The sequence below is a fragment of the Schistocerca nitens genome, chromosome 1 (assembly GCF_023898315.1).
Source record: "Schistocerca nitens isolate TAMUIC-IGC-003100 chromosome 1, iqSchNite1.1, whole genome shotgun sequence".
In the NCBI taxonomy this organism is placed as follows: Eukaryota; Metazoa; Arthropoda; class Insecta; order Orthoptera; family Acrididae; genus Schistocerca; species Schistocerca nitens.
This window is the reverse complement of record NC_064614.1, coordinates 383,010,621-383,032,042: the sequence shown is the minus strand read 5'-3', so window position 1 is coordinate 383,032,042 and position 21,422 is coordinate 383,010,621. Positions and strand designations below refer to the sequence as shown.

General features: G+C 39.3%; 1 protein-coding gene across 1 annotated transcript in view; it reads right to left on the bottom strand.

Moving 5' to 3' along the window:
* LOC126248655 (venom carboxylesterase-6-like) overlaps positions 1–21,422 on the bottom strand; it is a 218,623-nt gene that overhangs the window by 9,840 nt on the left and 187,361 nt on the right. Inside the window, exon 12 of the mRNA XM_049949889.1 lies at positions 15,256–15,391. Within this exon, the coding sequence (XP_049805846.1) occupies positions 15,256–15,391 (136 nt within the window). The remainder of the gene's footprint in view (positions 1–15,255; positions 15,392–21,422) is intronic.

Below are 21,422 nucleotides of genomic sequence, written 5' to 3'. Positions count from 1 at the left end.
CAGAGTGGAGATACTGGTGGAGCAGCAATAGCCAGCTAGTATAATTAATACGTTCAAGCAATGAGGCAAAATGATTTTGAATCCAGGGTTCCATTCTGTCAGTGGAATGCCCAATGCAGTAATATAGTGCCAAATCTCTTTTGATTTATTTTGTTGATATATGAGCCTCTATAAACTGATCTGGTGTTTTGATCTGCCACAGTAACCATGTCTGGAGTGATAAAATCTGTATGCAAACTTGTGTGTTAGATTGTCAAAAATTATTCTCCACACACCTGCAACCTACATTTAGACAAGATTAACTAATAGGACTTTACCTGCATTTGCTGCCACCTAGTTTAAATGGTGCATATTACCTGGTGTTCATTGGGGAATAATATCAGTCTTGGAACTTTTTTTAACATTTTGGTTGGGTGGTGTATAATAATTTAATTAGATTCCCATATATTGAATAATGGTGGTGGTTAGTGTTTAACGTCCCGTCGACAACGAGGTCATTAGAGACGGAGCGCAAGCTCGGGTGAGGGAAGGATGGGGAAGGAAATCGGCCGTGCCCTTTCAAAGGAACCATCCCGGCATTTGCCTGAAGCGATTTAGGGAAATCACGGAAAACCTAAATCAGGATGGCCGGAGACGGGATTGAACCGTCGTCCTCCCGAATGCGAGTCCAGTGTGCTAACCACTGCGCCACCTCGCTCGGTCATATATTGAATAAGACATTACATAAAGGAACTTAACAAAATTCTCACTTTAAACTGCTACATTCTCCTCATTCTTTCACTTGCTAAGATGTTATTAGAAAAGCACCTGCAATGCAAACAAGTTGTTGAATTTTTACTTTTACAAAGTTGTTACTGTTTACTTGCTGTTGCTTTCATGATATTTTTCATGGTTAGACCAATAATTATTCAACTCATAAAGTAAGAAAATAAGCCTGTTTCAAGCTAACATTGCTGCTTATTATGCTGCTAACAAGTATTTTCAATCCTTGAAGCTATGTGATTCAGATAACTTTGAGAAGTCACTGCTGATAAAACATATATTTATTTTATTTTGGAGCTACCAAGGTTTCAAACTTCACACTTTAAACCCTTCAACAGATTTTCAGATTGGTGACAATAGGATCATTCATACTGGTGTTTGTTAAGGCTAGAGCAGCAATAGTAAAGTGACAAACAAGTAATTTCACAATGAAGTAAAGGGTTATCTGCAAAAAACAATGTACAGACATCCGCAGATGCCAATAAAAAGTGAATTCGAGGAGCAAATGATAACATCAATATACTTGTAACATATGTCAAATGGGATGAGAATTTAGTCAGAATGAGTGGCTGGAATGTGTTTTTAGCGATGGTAGTAACAGAAAAAATGGTATAGAGCAGTAATTGGATTCTGGGCAGGACACTAGTTAATTACTGTGAACACACTTTTGGAGATCCCTTGTGAAATAAAATTGCATAAAAGATGTCCTGAGTATCAAAGAATACATATACTGTTACCACTGAAATTTTTCTGGCATATTTCTTCTTCTAATAATTTTTGGGTGCACAGCTAACCCTGTCTACATTCTGCCATGAAATTTTCGCCCAGAGACATCTGGCCATCTTCAAGAGAGTAGACAACTACTGAAGAGCCTCAGTGCATTCACAGCATTTGTACTGAATCTTGCGCATGCGAAATGTGCTGGCATCTTTTGGTGCACACGTCAGGCTATGACATGCACGAGACAGCCGAGTTGTGTGTGCTGCCCTCAGTGATGGAAAGGAGAGATGATCTAATCATTGAGTATCGAATGACTCCATTGATTCTGTTGTAGCTGGATAAATTTAATTATAGGATTCCAGTTTTTATCCAGTTGAAAGCCACTGTCAGGATTTACAAGATTATCGGCAAGATATATTTCCACCGATTCTTTAATTACTGAACCCTAAAAACTGGAAACAGGAGCTAAAAATTTTGTGCTACTGTATTCCATTGAATGTCCCATGGAACTCTGCTGCTGCTGATTTTGACAGTTGCTGAAAATGGATGTATATTTCGTGTTCTGTACAACGCTCCTGGACAGTTCATGTTGTTTGACCTACTTACGCAACAGCACACTTGCAGGAAATTTTGTAAATGCTTTCCTTTTTTAGTTGTAAGTCATCTTTAATGGATCCCACCAGGGCCAAGCTCTTTGCTGGAGAATTAAAGATAACTTTGATTTTATTTTTCCCAAGCAATCTGCCCATTTTAGAAGACAAATTCCCAGCATATGGAAGGAACACAGTTCATTTTACAGTCATCATCAGTGTCCTCAGTGCTTTGCATCTTGATATAAAGCTATGCATGGCCTTCCATATTTGGCATGGAGTGTCCAAATGTTCTAATTCTGCATGGAGGTTCTCATCACCTGATATTATGTCTGCCCAATGTATTAAGGTACTAAGAACTCTGGCAGTTTGTGCAAGGTGATGGCAGCTAGACACCTGGAGATATAGATCTGTGTGTGTGGGTTTTCTGTACACAGACTGTCCCAGTGACCCATCATTCTTGTGGCTTACTAGCATGTCTGGAATGTATAAAGTCCCATCTTTCTTGATTTCCATTGTAAATGCGATGTTCTCATGTTTTGAGTTACAAGTGACAAAAGAATTTCTCCAGTTTTTGTCTGCCATGAAACCATACAACAAAAGTATCATCAACATAATGCCAGAAACACATGGCCTTTAAAACAGGAGACTTCATTGCTTTCTCCTCAAAGTCCTCCATAAAAAGATTAGCCAGCACAGGGCTCCCCACAATGAAGATGTCTGCTTGTATGATGAATTTGTTGTTAAATAAGAAGTAGATTGAGGAGAGAGTATGTTCAAACAATTTTAGCTCCAGTTTCCAGTTTTTGGGATTCAGTAATTAAAGAATCAGTGGAAATAGTCTTGCAGATAATCTTATAAATCATGACAATGGCTTTCAACTGAATAAAAATTGGAATCTTATAATTAAAATTATCCAATCACAATGGGATCAATGGAGTCATTTGATACTCCATGTTAGATCATCTCTCACTTCCACCTCTGTGGGCAGCACACACAACTTGGCTGTCCTGCGCATGTCATCACCTGATGCAATTGCTGAAAGACGCCAGCACATTTCACATGTGTGAGATTTGGCATAAATACTGTGGATGCAACTGAGCTTTTCTGTAGTTGTCTACTCATCTGAGGATGGTCAGACATCTATGGGCAATAATATCATGGTAGGATGTTGATGGGATGTGGCTGCATACCTGAAAATTATTAAAAGAATATATATTATGGATAATACTTTGGTAAAATCAAAAGAATCAAATGCAATCTAGGTGTTCAGCCGTGTTTCTATTTCTAGTATCATACATTATTTCAAAGACCAACTAGGTACCTTCTTCATGTACTGTGAAAATTAAAATACAAACTCAGATGAATGAATGTAGGAAAGAGTGTCATGAAATGGAAGATGACTTTTCTAATTTAAGAAGTTGAATATATTATACATAAACAGCTAAGAAGTGCATGGTAGCACAGATTAACAAGGAAAAAGTTTCCAGTAAAAATAAATGCTTGTCAACATCCAGAAATGTAAACCTGGAGAACAAAACAAAGTAATAAAGAGCTATGTTTGGAGCATAGCTCTCAACAGGGGACTAAAAATACACAACAAGGAAGTCAGAGAAAAAATGATAAGAATCATTAGAAATGTAATGTTGCTAGTGGCTGCTCATTCTCAGATGAACTGATTTAATGTGGAATGAGAAAGTTGTAAAGCTAAGGCTCATAGGCAATATACATAAAATCATCAAAGCATAAGAGGCCTTGATTGAGCATTATATAGATGGCAAATTGTGAGATGATTGCCAGGCCACATAGTTGAGTGTGGACTGAGTGGGTGCAGCAGGCCGAAAGGGGAATTGAGAGGTATTTGGTCAGCTGGTGAGTTGATGTTGCCTGCAATTTTCCATGAAGTGAGAGGTGTAGAACTAGGGAGGTGCCTGGCCACAGCACACTAACATGGTGAGGTTCTGGTTGTATTTGAAACTAAAATACATACTTCTCAAACACAGAAAAATTGCTTCCACAAAAGCTACAATAAATCAAAACACAATGTTTAAATTTCAAAACAAAAAGATCGTATAAATGTTTGTACCACTTTTACTAAATAATTTACTAACAACTGTAGTATGAGAAATCATTTTAACAACTATAACCATAGCTGCCATTACGCATGATATACCAACTACTACTTCATGAAATCCACTATCAAATATGATGTAAGGATGAATCAACCATTCTATTTACTGGTGCTATAACAGGGTGTGTATACATGGGCAAGAAAAAAATTTCCTGGTTAAAAATACACTTTCTCCCAGGTGAAAATAAACACTATTCCTTAGGTGAAAGTACAATTTTTACATGTTAGGTTTCATAATTTCCCTTGGAGCTGTAAAATTTATCAACCATTTGAATGGTAAAGATTTTATATGCCACCATAGAAGTTCCCAGCATTTTAGTTAAAAAAGATATTTTATGCACAGCAACATGTGCACTACATATTTTCACATTAAGAAAATAAAAATATGAATTCCACCAAATACAGCACGGTAGTTACCTAAGTACTGAAATCTAGCCTGCACTGCATTTGCGCCAGCCAGTCATAGTTCATGTGACATGATCTTTTATGCACAGCAACATGTGCACTACATATTTTCACATTAAGAAAATAAAAATATGAATTCCACCAAATACAGCATGGTAGTTACCTAAGTACTGAAATCTAGCCTGCAGTGGATTTGTGCCAGCTAGTCATAGTTCATGTCACATGATCTCACCAGCCAATGACAGCAGATATTCAGAGCACAGGACACGTGATGTACTAAGTCACACACTTCTTTTACTTTGCCCTCTCTGTGATCAATGGAAGTTGGTTGTGTTCTTGCTGCTCTGAATACTTATGCTCATTATCAGCCTTAGCTGTGTAACAACACTGTCCAAACGATAAACAGCTGCTGTGAATATTGTGTTGAACTGTGTGCATTGTTGTGTCTAGTGACTGTTAATAATATTTACAAAAATGACCAAAGAGGCTGTACCTGGTCCTTCTAGCAACTAACCATACATAAACTTCTGTGCCACTTCTGTGATGCAATAACCCATTATATCATGGGTGTCGAACCCACAGCCTGTGGCCCACATGTGGCCCAAAGCGAGTATCAATGTGGCCCAAGACGTAAGTATCATAAAACAACTGGTAAAAAAATCCATTTATGAGAAGTTATGATAAATTAATCACTTTCAATTTGAAACTCTCAACACATTTTTATGTTCAGTGGTTATTGTTAACGTTATGTACGTCATGTGCAACACAAAAGTACTCGTCTTCTTCCAATGTGGCCCAGGTAAGCTAAAAGGCTGGATGCCCCATATTACATATTCATTTATTTTGTATACTATAACCTGGTTGGTCTGGGAATGGGGCCTCAATAGCCAATGTGGTACAAGCCAATCGCAAGCTTCTGTTCTCAGCATCCTCCACTGAGGGGTCAGTAAAAGCATGTGGTCAGCCAGAAGCAAGATCGTTGTCAAATAGTGTGAATGCAAACTTAGGAAAAGTTAATGGTTTAAATTAAGGTACATGCAGTACACCTGTAAGAAAAACTAACCTAAAAATACTGATATAATATTGATGGTCAAACTTTTTTCCAGTTTGAGGTTGTGGTTAGGAGGATCCTTAGAGCACAGCTTAAATTTCAGCACCTGAATATTTCTGACAAGCAGGACTGTAAACTGCAGTGCTGTGTACTGAACATTTTGTGGGTTACCTGGCAGAATACATGTTCCACTGAACACTTTTACTTTTCCATAGAAAAACCAATTTTGTGTGAAGTTGTTCAAAGACTCACCTTAGACTTTGTATTCGAAGAATAATTTTAATTTTTGCCAACATTTTTGCATAATTTGTAGTCTATGGAAGGAACTGAAAATTAACATTCAAGCTTGGTCTTTTTTTTTGTAGTGTGTGTACCCTTCATGACACTGTATATCGAACACATATGTACCAGTAAAATTTTAAATAATGACATAAATGTTTGGTCCTCTGGACATGAAATTTTCCCAAGTGACTGGCCTTAAGATTTGAATAAGAGTGAAATGCTCCATGATTTAAGAAATTCATTGCATAGTCACACATGCAACGTAATTCATCTTGCGTAAAAGGGAATTTACTTTGAAAGTAAACCACCATTTGCCATATTTTCACATGACCTGTTAGAAATGTAGACAGTTGTGATGCCACGCTCATAAAAAGCCACTTTATTGTTATGAAGCATTGAATAGCCTTAGTTGCAAAGCCTTCTGATACATTCTGCTGTCAGTAGATGCTTATGTGTGCACTGTGTTTTGTTGTTGTAAATGGTGTAATTTCTTTGTAAGTTAGTTTTATTTTGGTGTTATTCTTTCTTTTATCTTTTACTGTTGCAGTATTATCCTGTAGTAGCTGGCTATAGTAAAATCCTTTGTTAGAGTAACAGTTCCAATCACTCAAAATTACAAAGAATAACTGTGAGCTGAAACAATGAAAAATTTCTGGAATTCTAAAAAATTCTCAGGTTTTTCCCAGATGAAAAAAAAAAATTCCCTAGTTTTTCCCAGATTTCCTCGTTGCCCCAGGGAATATCACCCTGTATAAATAAAATCATAAATCACTACTGCTGTGTGCTTAAAACAGAGTTCTCCACAAATACATGAAACTGTTAGCCTCTATTAGTATAGTTTATACTAATGTTTAATTGTTGTTTTTATTTAATATGAAAATTGCATATTAATATTTGTAGAGAACACTTTTGAGTAATGTTGTGTGAGTAAGAAAGGATGAAAAAGCACCCTTGACTGGTGATTGCTATTCAGGTTTGTGGCATGAATTAAATGATATTTAAGTGTGTTTGTGTGGAAAATTATATAATGTATACATTTGGTGTATTTAGAGCTTGTAAAATGTTTGTATTTATTTATTTATTTGTTTATTTAGCATCCTATAGATCACACATGTGATATAGGATTTGTCATTTGATTACACGTAACACATAACAACACATACACATAATAAATTGACAAACATATACAAACAGCAAACAAATTACATACACATAGTACAAAAGTAGTGTACAAGAACTTATTACCCAAAAAACAAAAGTATGTGCTCACGATAAACAATTTTAGATAATGAACTATGCCTTATTCACAAAATGTGTTACGGATATACACAAAACGTATTACTGATGTTTAACAGATTTTTCCTAAGTATCATAATTACAAAGTTGAAAACATCATTAAATTAGTCTGAATTTTTAAAAAATAAGTTGGCTACAGGTTTCAATCCCCAGTCTGAGACAGGTATTCATTTACACTGTAGTAGCATTTTTCCATCAAGTATTTTTTTACTTCATGCTTGAAATTATTTTTGCCTTTCAATTCTTTAATTTGAGATGGAAGTGCATTTTAAAGCTTTATTCCTGAGTGGCTAACATGTTTCTGACTTCTAGTTTTTGCTACATAGGGAATGTGGAAGTCTTTACAATGCCTTGTATTGTGATCATGGTAGCTTGAGTTGGTTTGGAGATCGCAGTTATTTTTACTTATCATTTCCAGGCATTTAAAAATATATATTGATGGTATTGTAAGTATCTTTAGTTGTCTGAATAAGGGTCTACAGTGAGTTTGTGGCGGGCTGTGTGTCATAATACGAATAGCTCTTTTTTGCATAATAAAAATGTCATTTAGTCTTGACCTGGTTTTTCCCCAAAAACTTATGCCATAGCTTGCAACTGATTGGAAATAACTGAAATACACTGCTCTAATACATTCTTTGCTGCATACCTTGGATATTATTCTTAAGGCAAAACATGCTGAGCTAAGTTTCTGAGTAAGATATACACTGTGTTCATTTCAGTTTAAATCTTGGTCAATTAGCATTCCCAGAAACTTTTTGGTGCACACTTTTTCTATTTGTTTGCTATCCAGCATAAGGCACATATTTTCCCCTTGACACTTGCTTCCATATTGTATAAAGTTTGTTTTCTTTGTATTTAATGTCAGCTTATTTGAATAAAACCATGACTGTATGTATGAGAGCGTTTCCTCTGTTGTAGTACACAAAGATTCTTTTATATCACTAATTATGATACTCATGTCATCTGCAAATATTAGAATTTTGGCTGAGCTGTCTGGAGCCTGTATATCATTGATATAAATTAGAAATAACAATGGGCCCGGAATGCTGCCCTGTGGAACACCTATTTCACTTTGTTTTGGTTCAGATATGAGTTTAAAATTATGAAGATTGTTGGATGACCTCAGCTCAGCAACTTGTGACCTGTTTTGCAGGTAAGATTCAAACCATTTTTTAACAGTACCCCTGATGCCTATTGCTTCAAGTTTCTCTAGTAATATTACATGGTTCACAGTATCGAAGTCTTCGGATAAATCTAGATTAATTCCAACAACCTGTTTATTTGACTCCAAATTTCGTACTATTTCTGTTGTGTAGTCCAGTATGGCTGTTTCTGTACTGTGCCCTGCTCGAAAGCCATGTTGACTGTTATTTATTAGTTTATGTTTTTCTAGATATTTTGTAACCCTGATTTTCATTAATTCCTCAAGTATTTTGGAGAAGGCTGGGAGAAGAGATATAGGTCAGTAATTTTCTGTTTTATGTCTGTCACCATTTTCGTATAGAGGTATCACTTTGGGGATTTTAAGTTTGTCCGGAAATATCCCTTCACTAAGGGACAAGTTTGCTATGTGCACTATAGGTTTGACAACACATGGAGCAATTTTCTTAATTATTGATACAGTTACATCATCCAACCCAGAGGACATTTTGGATTTCAAGCATTTAATGACTTTTAGAACTTCATGCTCATCTGTTGGCATTGCCATCATGCTGGTATTTACCATTGGAGTTGTCACTGTTGGTTGTTGCTTAAATTTACTACTTAAAGTAAGGGGAATATTTACAAAATAATTGTTTACATAGTTTGCCATGGCATCTTTTTCTATGGGAATATTTTCATTATTTTTAAGATTGATTTCCTGTTCTTTAGTTTGACCTGCAGTTTCTTTTTTTACCATTTTCCACATCATTCTGGACTTGTTACTAGCCTGCCTTATTAATCTATCATTACTTAATAATTTTGCTTTTGCCATTACTTTGCGGTAAGTCTTTTTGTATGTCCTCACATACTCAACAAACTGCTGATCATGACACGTTTTTAACTTTAAACTTAGTAATTTCATGGTTTCACTTGACTTTTTAATTCCGGGTGTAATCCAGGTCCCTTTGGATCCAGATGATCTATAACTCAAAAGCTTTTTTGGGAAACACATTTCAAAGTATGTCATAAAAGTGGAAGCAAATATATTGTAAGCATCATTTGTGTTTGTTTGTGCCAGGACCTCTGACCAAACTGCATTTTTTAAATTATTTTTGAACTGATTACAATTTTCAGTAGAGAAAAATCGTTTGTACTCCTTTTTATTTTCCTCCTCAGGAGTTGCAGTGAGATTAAAGGTTAGTGCATTATGATCTGATAATCCCATATTCACATTTGTAACTGCAACTTCATGAGTGTCCACATTTGAGAAGATGTTATCTATTAGGCTTTCACTGGAATCTGTTGTTCTAGTGGGAGCTGATATGTGGGGGAACATGTTGAAGCTGTTTAATATGTCTAAAAACTTGTTTTTTACTGGACAAATGAATGATGGCCAGACATGTAGATATTCTTTTGACCTAGGTGGTATTTAACATAACATAACTGAGAATGGAGTGTTTGGATCTGGAATGTGGTCTTCTTCTTGTGGTTGTTGCTTAGGTAAAGTCAGTAGAGTGTCTAGTGTGCTACATTTTTCAATGTGTTCAGTATTAGGCATATCCCAATGTATGTATATTTGAAAGTTAGTCATTTTTCAGTATATATGTTTGTGAAATAGAGACTTCACTTATGTGAATGCTATAAAAACTAACAGTGACTGAAATTTGGTGTGGTGAAGTAATTATTACAATGAGATCTGACTGAATTTTTTAAGCATCAGGAATTTTAGCAACCTGGTTAAATTGGAGTGCACTGAACAATGCTTTTGGTTTATGGTAGCCATGCCTGCAAATGCTCTGCTTGTTGTGCTAGGACTGTTACTTCCAATTTCATCTGTACCATGATGTATAATATTATCCTGTTTAAGGCCATCATTTAAAGTAAATTAGTTTTCTGTGAATAAATTTAGAGTAAAAATCTAAAACTACAGCCAGCCTAAATTAATATACTGAGGAATTATTGCCTTAAGCCCCTTTTACTTAATTATTTATATTTATTCCAGTGCTTGTATTTATATCATTCACTGACTGTTTTCTTAGGCCTTCCAGATAATCTGTACATGTGTACATAATCGCACAATGCAACAGTATAAAACTGAAGTCGTATGTGTGAAAATATGCCGTATAACAGTTTAAGATTGCGCACTTGCCATCTGGTGAATAGGTAGTAGCAGTAAGTCACCAAAAACCAATCAACCTTTGCTAAATCTTGCAATATGCCAGTAAGAAAAAAACATTGATAATGAAGAATATAATAAATCAAACCAACAGAGTAGTTGTGCACTTGTTATGACATGGGACGCTGTTGAAAATCGTATGTGAAGGGGTGAAGGAAATAAATTACCCCAGTGGTAGGCCTAGATATTGGTATATATTACAAATTATTGATGAGGCATGCACAAGCAATGTTGAAATGAAAAGAATAGCTATCATGTGTCAAAAATTGAGAACAGCATCAAAATACACTCCTGGAAATTGAAATAAGAACACCGTGAATTCATTGTCCCAGGAAGGGGAAACTTTATTGACACATTCCTGGGGTCAGATACATCACATGATCACACTGACAGAACCACAGGCACATAGACACAGGCAACAGAGCATGCACAATGTCAGCACTAGTACAGTGTATATCCACATTTCGCAGCAATGCAGGCTGCTATTCTCCCATGGAGACGATCGTAGAGATGCTGGATGTAGTCCTGTGGAACGGCTTGCCATGCCATTTCCACCTGGCGCCTCAGTTGGACCAGCGTTCGTGCTGGACGTGCAGACCGCGTGAGACGACGCTTCATCCAGTCCCAAACATGCTCAATGGGGGACAGATCCGGAGATCTTGCTGGCCAGGGTAGTTGACTTACACCTTCTAGAGCACGTTGGGTGGCACGGGATACATGCGGACGTGCATTGTCCTGTTGGAACAGCAAGTTCCCTTGCCGGTCTAGGAATGGTAGAACGATGGGTTCGATGACGGTTTGGATGTACCGTGCACTATTCAGTGTCCCCTCGACGATCACCAGTGGTGTACAGCCAGTGTAGGAGATCGCTCCCCACACCATGATGCCGGGTGTTGGCCCTGTGTGCCTCGGTCGTATGCAGTCCTGATTGTGGCGCTCACCTGCACGGCGCCAAACACGCATACGACCATCATTGGCACCAAGGCAGAAGCGACTCTCATCGCTGAAGACGACACGTCTCCATTCGTCCCTCCATTCACGCCTGTCGCGACACCACTGGAGGCGGGCTGCACGATGTTGGGGCGTGAGCGGAAGACGGCCTATCGGTGTGCGGGACCGTAGCCCAGCTTCATGGAGACGGTTGCGAATGGTCCTCGCCGATACCCCAGGAGCAACAGTGTCCCTAATTTGCTGGGAAGTGGCGGTGCGGTCCCCTACGGCACTGCGTAGGATCCTACGGTCTTGGCATGCATCCATGCGTCGCTGCGGTCTGGTCCCAGGTCGACGGGCACGTGCACCTTCCGCCGACCACTGGCGACAACATCGATGTACTGTGGAGACCTCACGCCCCACGTGTTGAGCAATTCGGCGGTACGTCCACCCGGCCTCCCGCATGCCCACTATACGCCCTCGCTCAAAGTCCGTCAACTGCACATACGGTTCACGTCCACGCTGTCGCGGCATGCTACCAGTGTTAAAGACTGCGATGGAGCTCCGTATGCCACGGCAAACTGGCTGACACTGATGGCGGCGGTGCACAAATGCTGCGCAGCTAGCGCCATTCGATGGCCAACACTGCGGTTCCTGGTGTGTCTGCTGTGCCGTGCGTGTGATCATTGCTTGTACAGCCCTCTCGCAGTGTCCGGAGCAAGTATGGTGGGTCTGACACACCGGTGTCAATGTGTTCTTTTTTCCATTTCCAGGAGTGTAGCTTACAGCTGATGACAAATCGTCTTCCACAAGTGTACTTTGCACCAGAATATTAAACTACAATTTGGCACCTATACCAAGACAAGAAGACTATTCAATTGTTATTGTTAAGCTTTATTTTGGTTGTTTAGATGAAGGTTAACTTGAATTTGATTATTAGTATTAGCAAAGAATACAGTTATGAAGCTGACTTACTAAGGTGTCAGAATTTCAGAATCTTTTAGGAGGTTGCCTACTCAACTCACTTTTGTTGAATAAATATTTCATTTGTTTCAACTACATTGCTCTAGAAGGTAACTATATACTACAACAATGTGTGAAAGTATACAAAATAAGCTAGTATCATTTCCTTCAATTCAAGTTAACGGCAAATAATTTTATGTGAAAGATGTTCCACACTGGGCTTCTTGATTATGTTATTTATGTTATGACTCAATTTCAGTATTTACCCAGAGTATAGAATAGAATGTTATATGTTGTATTTAATTATTTTCTACTTTTGGCACCAACAGTTCACTTCCATTAAACAAAAATTGTATAATGTAAGTCTTTATGAGACTAAGAACTGAATCATTTGCTGTAAACCAACTGGAGTCCTTATCATCTATCATACTGGCTGCACCCTGTAGATGTCCTTACATTGACATTTTTAAGTCTTTGGAAGCTCTTTCAGAACTTCATCACAGAAGTAAACTCAGTATAAAGCCTTGTGTGACAACATGTTCATCTACATCTACATCTACATTGCAAATGACATTTAAGTACCTGGCAGAGGGTTCATCGAACCACCTTCACAATTCTCTATTATTCCAATCTTGTATAGCGCTTGGAAAGAATGAACACCCATATATTTCCGTACAAGCTCTGATTTCCCTTATTTTATCGTGGTGATTGTTCCTCCCTATGTAGGTCGGTGTCAACAAAATATTTTCGCATTCTGAGGAGAAAGTTGGTGATTGGAATATCGTGAGGAGATTCCATCAGAATGAAAAACGACTTTCTTTTAATGATGTCCAGTCCAAATCCTGTATCATTTCTGTGACACTCTCTCCCATATTTCGTGATAATACAAAATGTTCTGCCTTTCTTTTGACTTTTTTTATGTACTCTGTCAGACCTATCGGGTAAGGATCCCACACTGTGCAGCAGTATTCTAAAAGAGGATGGACAAGTGTAGTGTAGGCAATCTTCTTAGTAGGTCTGTTACATTTTCTAAGTATCCTGCCAGTAAAACACTGTCTTTGGTTAGCCTTCCCCACAACATTTTCTATGTGTTCCTTCCAATTTAAGTTATTCATAATTGTAATACCTAGGTATTTAGTTGAATTTATGGTGTTTAGATTAGACTGATTTATTGTGTAACCGAAGTTTAACGAGTTCCTTTTAGCTCTCATTTGGATGACCTCACACTTTTCGTTATTTAGGGTCAACTGCCACTTTTTGCACCATTCAGATACTTTTTCTAAATCATTTTGCAGTTTGTTTTGATCTTCTGATGACTTTATTAGTCGATAAATGACAGCGTCACCTGCAAACAACCGAAGACATCTGTTCAGATTGTCTCCCAAATCATTTATATAGGAAAGGAACAGCAAAGGACCTATAACACTATCTTGGGGAACGCCAGAAATCACTTCCGTTTTACTCGATGACTTTCCAGCAATTACTACAAACTGTGACCTCTCTGACAGGAAATCACAAATCCCCTCACATAACTGAGACGATATTCCATAAGCACACAATTTCACTATGAGCCACTTGTGTGGTACAGTGTCAAAAGCCTTCCGGAAAACAGAAATATTGAATCGATCTGAAATCCCTTGTCAATAGCACTCAACACTTCATGTGAATAAAGAGCTAGTTGTGTTTCCCTTATTCTCAGTTTAATTTTCTTCCAGTGCTGGAATTTGTCAGTGAGACATTATGCTTTCTGTTGTAAAGGTGACGCATAATCCACTCAATATTATAGCTCACTCTTCTAAAAAGTCTTGGTAAACTCACAGAAAATAGCAGAAAAGTCATTTGTGTTGGCTCAGTCTGAGTTTTGCTTGTACATCTATTTATTGCAAGAGAAAGAGAACAGAACAGAAGAGACAAGAAAAGGATAGGTTCACTATAAATAACGGTATATGGATGGAAAACTAAGAGATATTTAACAAGTTCTGATCATAAAAGTAGATCAGTGTTCTACTGCAGCCTACTCTCTCAAGAAAATTTCAAACTATTAGATATCATGAATAATGGTTGTAGGTTGGTGAGTTGCTCTTGAAGCTACATATCCCACAAGAATTTTCTTGTTTTATTGTCTCCTGTTCTTTTTCCGTTGTATGAATATTTTTGCCACACAGCATCACCTAAATGAAACCAAAATATTTTATTTTGTATCATTAACTTTGTTTTGCACCAATGTTTTCCTCACAATATATAAAACTGTAACACACAAGACAAGCTATCATAATGTAAATTAGTCATTAGCATAACATGCAGCAGAAAATATCAGCAACTGCTGCTCTTGACAAATATATTTGTCCACTCATTTCACAGCGTGATTATTGGATCTCATTCTGTGACATATAGAATATAGAATGTCAACAAGGAATAGAATGAATGAGAGTTTTGAGGCAGTAAAATGTTTCATCATGTGTCCTAAATACCAGTATTCTAACATCTTATCGATGAACCATTCAGGAAAACATATTTAGAAGGGTCTTGTAAAATAGATTTTAAAATAAATAATGTAAGGAGCTGAGATGTTTAGTTGGAAAAAGGCACAAAAAAAAAAAAAAAAGACTTAGAATGTTGCTAACTTTTGGACAGAACTGTATTCAGAGCTATAGAGTATACATATACACACATAAATATAGGCATATACACATGTAAGGCTACACTATCCCAGCTGACTACACTGTGCCAGCATTGAAAAATATTGGTTAAGAGAGTTAAAATGTCATTAATATTACCTTAGTGTCAGTTGATGATTGATACTTACCCACTATTAACAAAATGGAGTGTTATGTCAACCATTAACTCCACTACTTTTCTGTCTTCCTCTGCTTCAAGAACTTTCAAGCCATGTTTTTCATCCATCCTCATAATATAGCCCATGTCATCAACATGACTGACACCTGTTTGGAAATCATAATCAAGATTATTCTGTCTAGTGTATCACCGTAAATGTAACAATGTTTAACAATTTCTACTTAATGTAATACATATTGTGAAGACTTATTGGTGCCATTTCCATTTGCATACAGCCAAACATGCATTCCTTACAAACATTATATATTCTTTGAAGTCACATACTGCCAAATACTCCAGGTTCTATTACAGTTAGTTCTCATTCTAAAAGAATTTGACCATGAGTGGGAAGTTTCTGAGCTCTCATAGGGTTGTCATTATGGGAATTTGTTGTCAGTCTTGTAGAAAATACTTTCAATGACTGATATCTAATGGGAAAAACACTGAGAAAGATCAAGAGACTCTTTCTTGGAACTAAATAGTATAAATCAGGAGCTTTTTGATGGAGGGACAGGAAGCAAAGAAGAAACTGATTAATGAAATGAAATGAAATGTCATGTGGCTAGGGCCTCCTGTTGGGATCAAGGGAGACAGTGAGTACTCAAGCAGTTGGGAACTGGCAGGAGAAGAGCCTCTCATAGGACTCAGAGCAGGCAATGCGCAGCACAATTCAACTGCAATCAGGAAGCTTAAGAGTGAGCAAGAGTTAGTAAGATGACAAGCAGCTGTTAAGTAGTAATCAGAGGTGAGATGTTGGACCTCAGTTACAGGAAAGTTTAGGGACATTATATCAGGCTGCCAGCATATTTAAATAAAGTACTTGCCTCAGTCAGTACAGGAAATTTAATGTATACATGTAAAAATTAACAAAAGTGATAGCTGGTGGGACATGAAGTGGTTTGTACTGAGATAGACACATAACATCAAAGGTGACCTGAGCAACTTCGCCTCTTTGACTCATGGCATCCAAGTGCACTGCATCAAGATGTTACAGTTTTATGATCAGCCATGCCTTGATGTTGCTGTAGGACAGATGAATGTGGAAGGGGGAAAGGCTCTGCTGCCCAATGACTTTGGACATGCTATGCCACTACCATTTTGGACTATGGGTTTCACAAGCATAGCCTGCATGTAAATGGTGTGAGAAAGGAATGACTGATACTGTAAATTAGTGAAAGCACAAGGGGTTGGTCTTGAGCCATATATGGTCAAATATAAATTGCTACTCACCATATAGAGGAGATGTTGACTCGCAAATAGTCACAAGAAAAAGACTATTATATGTCTGAGCATTCTATTATGAAAAGGATAGGTTGCTACTCAAACAAGTAAGCTTTCAGCCAAAAAGGCATTCATCACAACTAAACAACATATACATGCACTCACACAAATGCAACTCACAAAAACATGACCACATTCCCTGCTGCCAAGACCAGACTGCCAGCAGCAGCTCATGATGGAGAAGCATTCTGGGTGATGGGGGGCGGGGGGGGGGGGGAAGGAAGAGGCTTGGGAGGGTTGAGGGGGGGGTAATCAGGGTAAGTGTGGGGTGTGGTAAAGTGCTGCTTGTGGGGGGGATACTGGGATGAGGTGGATAGAGAATGGAGCAGCTAGGTGCAGTCAGCAGTCAGGAGGTTAGACAAGGGGGGGGGGGGGGGGGGGACAGAAAAGGAGAGAAGTATAAAGAAGAAGACTGTGGGTGGATTTGTGGAATAGAGGGTTCTGTAGCACTGGAGTGGGAACAGGGCAGGGGATAGGTGGGTATAGTACAATGACTAATGAAGGTTCAGGCCAGGAGGGTTATGGGAACATAGGATATACCGCACACAGAGTTCCCACCTGTGCAGTTCATAAAAGCTGGTGTTGACATGAAGGATCCAGATGCCAAAGGCTGTGAAGCAGTCATTAAAATGAAGAACGTTGTGTTGGGCAGCATGATCAGCAACTGGGTGGTCCAGTTGTTTCTTGGTCACAGTCTATCAGTGGCTGTTCATGCAGACAGACAGCTTATTGGTTGTCATGCCCACATAGAATGCAACACAGTGCTTGCAGCTTAGCTTGTAGATAACATGGCTTGTTTCATGGGTAGCAGATTATGCTTGTGACAGGACTGGAGTAGATGGTGGTGGGAGTAAGTATGGAATAGGTATTGCATCTAGGTCTACTACAGGGATACAAGTCATGAGACGAAGGGTTTGAAAGCAGGGGTTGTGTGTGGATGGATGAGGATATTGTGTAGGTTTGGCAGGCAGCAGATACCACTGTGGGAGGAGGTCAAAGGATAATACGTAGGACATTCCTCATTTCAGGGCACAACGAGAGGTAGTCGAAACCCTGAAACCCTGGGTCAGAATGTGATTCAGTCACTCCAATCCTGGGTGGTAATGATTCATGAGGGGAATGCTCCTCTGGCTGGATGGTGGAACTTTGGGTGGTGAGGGGGGGGGGGGGGGGTGACTGGAGAGAAAGGTGAGGAAATCTGTTTCTGTACAAGGTTTGGAGGGTAATTATGGCCTGTGAAGGCTTCAGTGACACCCTTGGTATATTTCAAAAGGGACTGCTCATCACTACAGATATGATGGCCATGGGTGGCTAGGCTGTATGGAAGGGAATTTTTGGTATGGAATGAGGGTGCTAGCTGTTGAAATGGAAGTGTTGCTGGTGGTTGGTAGCTTTGGCATGGATGGTTCCACCACTGTTGTTTTGAACCATAAGGCTTACCTGGTAGAAGGATTCTACAAGCTATCAGATTTATACACGTACAAACCCAGCCACAGTGAACCCATTCCAGAAATCCAGCAAGATGTCCAGTCTCTAATTAAATCCTTAGGCTCATCCCATAACCTCTCCCCAGACTGAGTCTCACTCCTCACCCCTACCACTCTATGTACTCCTACCTTCCATGGGCTTCCTAAGTCCATAAACTCAACTATCCAGGATGCCCCATTGTGGCCATTTACTGTGGCTCCATTGAGAGAATCTCTGTTCTCGTAGACCAACACTTTCAACATATTCTTGGAACCTATCATCCTTTATAAAAGATACAAATCATTTCCTCCACTGACTCTCCACAGTTCTTGCTTATTTACCTCATGGTGCCCTGCTCATCACTGCTGATGCCCCTCCCTTTACACTAACATCCCTAATGCCCACAGCCTTTCTGCTACTGAAAACTACCTTTCTCAGCACCCATTGGATTCCAAACCTACAACCTCCTCCCTAGTGACCATGGCCACAATTACTTCTCCTTTGAAGGTATCACCTACAAATCTGGGGTATGGCAATGGCCACCTGCATGGCACCATCCTATGCTAAAATATTCACAGGCCATCTAAAGGAATCCTTCATAACCACCCAGAATCCCAAAAGCCTCACCTGGTTCAATTCACTGATGACATCTTCATGATCTGGACCGAGAGTGAGGATGTCCTATCCACATTCCCCCAGAACCTCAACAACTTCTCCTCCATTCACAACTGGTCCTCCTCAACCCAACAAGTCACTTTCTTCATTGTTGACCTCCACTTCAAACGTGGCTACATCAGTACCGCCATCCACATAAAACCTACCAAGCACCAGCAATACCTCCACCTCAACAGCTGCCACCCATTCCATGCCAAGAAGTCCCTTCCATACAGCCTAGCTGCCCAGGGCTGTCACAGTTGTAGTGACAAGCTGTCCCTCTCAAAATATATCAAGGGTCTCATTGAGACCTTCACAGATTGTAATTACCCTCACAACCATGTACAGAAACAGATCTCCTGTATGTTATCCCTCCAGTCCCTCCCCCCTCCCAAAGTCCTACCATCTGGCCACAGAGAAGCATTCCCCCATGACTACCCGGACTGGGGCAACTGAAGCGCATTCTCTGCCAGGATTTATGGGGGGGGGGGGGGGGGAGGGGGGGAGTAGGATTTGAAGGCATATTGAGAGGTAGTTGGAACTGTAGTAGGGACTGTGATTTGGTTGCTCCAGTCCTGGGTGGGACTGAGTCATGAGGGGAGTGCTGTGGGAATGTGGAAGTTAGTAGATGAATGGCGGGACAAGGCACAGGAGATATGCTCCTGCTTAAGGCTGGTAGCATAATTATGGCATGTGAAGGCCTCAGTAAGACCTATGGTATATTTGGAAAGGCAATGCTTGTTACTACAAATACAACAGCCTCTGGTGGCTGTGTTGTGTGAAAGGGAATTCTTGGTGTGGAATAGGTGGCAACTGTTGAAGTGGAGGTACTGATGGTGGTTGATAAGTTTGATATGGACAGAGGAACTGATGCAGCTGTCTTTGATGTAGAGGTCAACATTAAGGAAGCTGACTTGTTAGGTTGAGGAAGAACAGGTGAAACAAAAATGGGAACATGTTGAGATTTTGGAGGAACATGGGTAGGGTGTCTCTCTCTCGGTCCATATCATGAATATGTCATCAATGAATCTGAACCAGGTAAGGGGTCTGGGTTTCTATGTGGCTAGGATGGTCATGGGTGCCCATTGCTGTACCATGTATTGCTTTGTGGGTGATTCCTTATAAAGTAATGTAATTGTAGGCGAGGGTATAGTTGGTGGAGGAAACTATTAGTATCTTTTATATAGGTACATATAATAGGTTGGTCCATGATAACACATATTCTCTCAATGGGGGTGCAGTAACTGGCCACAATGAAGCATCCCAGGTGGTTGGGTTTATGGGCTTTAGAAAGTCTTTAGATGATAGAAATATGGGGCGTAATAGGGATAGGGGGAAGAGAGATTCAGGGGTGAGTTTCTGGGATGGGCCTAATGATTTGAGGAGAGACTGGAGATCCTGTTGGATTTCTGGAATAGTGTCACTGTGGTCACTGTGCTATCCCTCCCCCTTCCTGCCCCAGGCTCCTCGTTATCCCCACCAACCACAGCCTACTTCTCCTATCAGACACAGTTGCTCACTGTCCCACTTCAGTGGCCAGAGATAGTTGTCATGTGTGTGTAAGTTGTACTTGTGTACATGTTTCCTACTTTAGAAGAAGGTATTTTGGCTGAAAGCTCCAATGTATAACTGTTCTTATTGCACCTGTCTGTGACACCATGTTTCCTCTACATGGCAAGTAGCAATCTATCCTTTTCATAATATTGTCATTATTCCATCCTGGACTTTCCATTTTTTTGATACTGGCAAATAAGTGTTTTCATAGAAACGTCTACTAGATCTCTTAAAGAAAAAATCTGGACAAATGGTTCCCTATACAAAAAATGTCTCAATCACTTTAGAAACCTCTTTAGCAAGCACTCGCTGGATAGATTCTGACATAGTAAGAAGCTCATTAGATGTCATGAACAAAAGGATATCTTTGGTATAAGTAGCACTGGAAATTTAAGAGACTTCATATGGCATCTTCAAAACATGCAATCAATAAAAAATAAATTACAGCAAATGAAGTTGCTCTCCAGTCTACGAGCTGCACAGTAGTCTGTATCACAAAAAATTGTTTTGGGGACACTGAAATTCAACCTGCTGAACTGTCATTGTATGATAGGGCAAACTCCTTCTGTAGTGGATCAGGGTGGAGGATAATCTTCTTATGTCAGAAAAGGAACACAGTTTAAATTTAGGTATGACCTCGATACAATTAGGAAGATGAATATTTTAATACATCAGTTATGGAACTAGGAGGGCTATTCAGAAAGCAGGGAACGTTTTGACATTAAAAAAAAAACTAAGTACAAGAAATACATTGTATTATATACATCTGAAAGAGTGCATGACACAACTTTTCCACATAGACACCAAACACATTGAGGCACTTATCATAGTGGTGTACAAGCTTTGAAAGACATCCGTCATAAAGTTCTGCTGCCTGAGATTTCAGCCAGTGTGTCATGCCCGCCTGGAGTTACGCGTCAGCATCAAAGCACTGCATTGCAAGCCAGCTCTTCATCTTGGGAAACAAGTGGAAGTTGCTTGGTGCAAGATTGTGGCTGTAGGGGGTATGAGGGAAAATTTCTCATTTGAATGAATTAAAGAGTTCTTTACTGTGGTTTGTCGAGTGAGGTCAGGCATAGTCATGCAAAAACAAAATTTTGAACATCAGCTTTGCTCGGCATATGTTTTGAACTGCTCTTCTAAGGCTGTGCAAAGTTTGACAGTACCAGGCAGAATTTATGG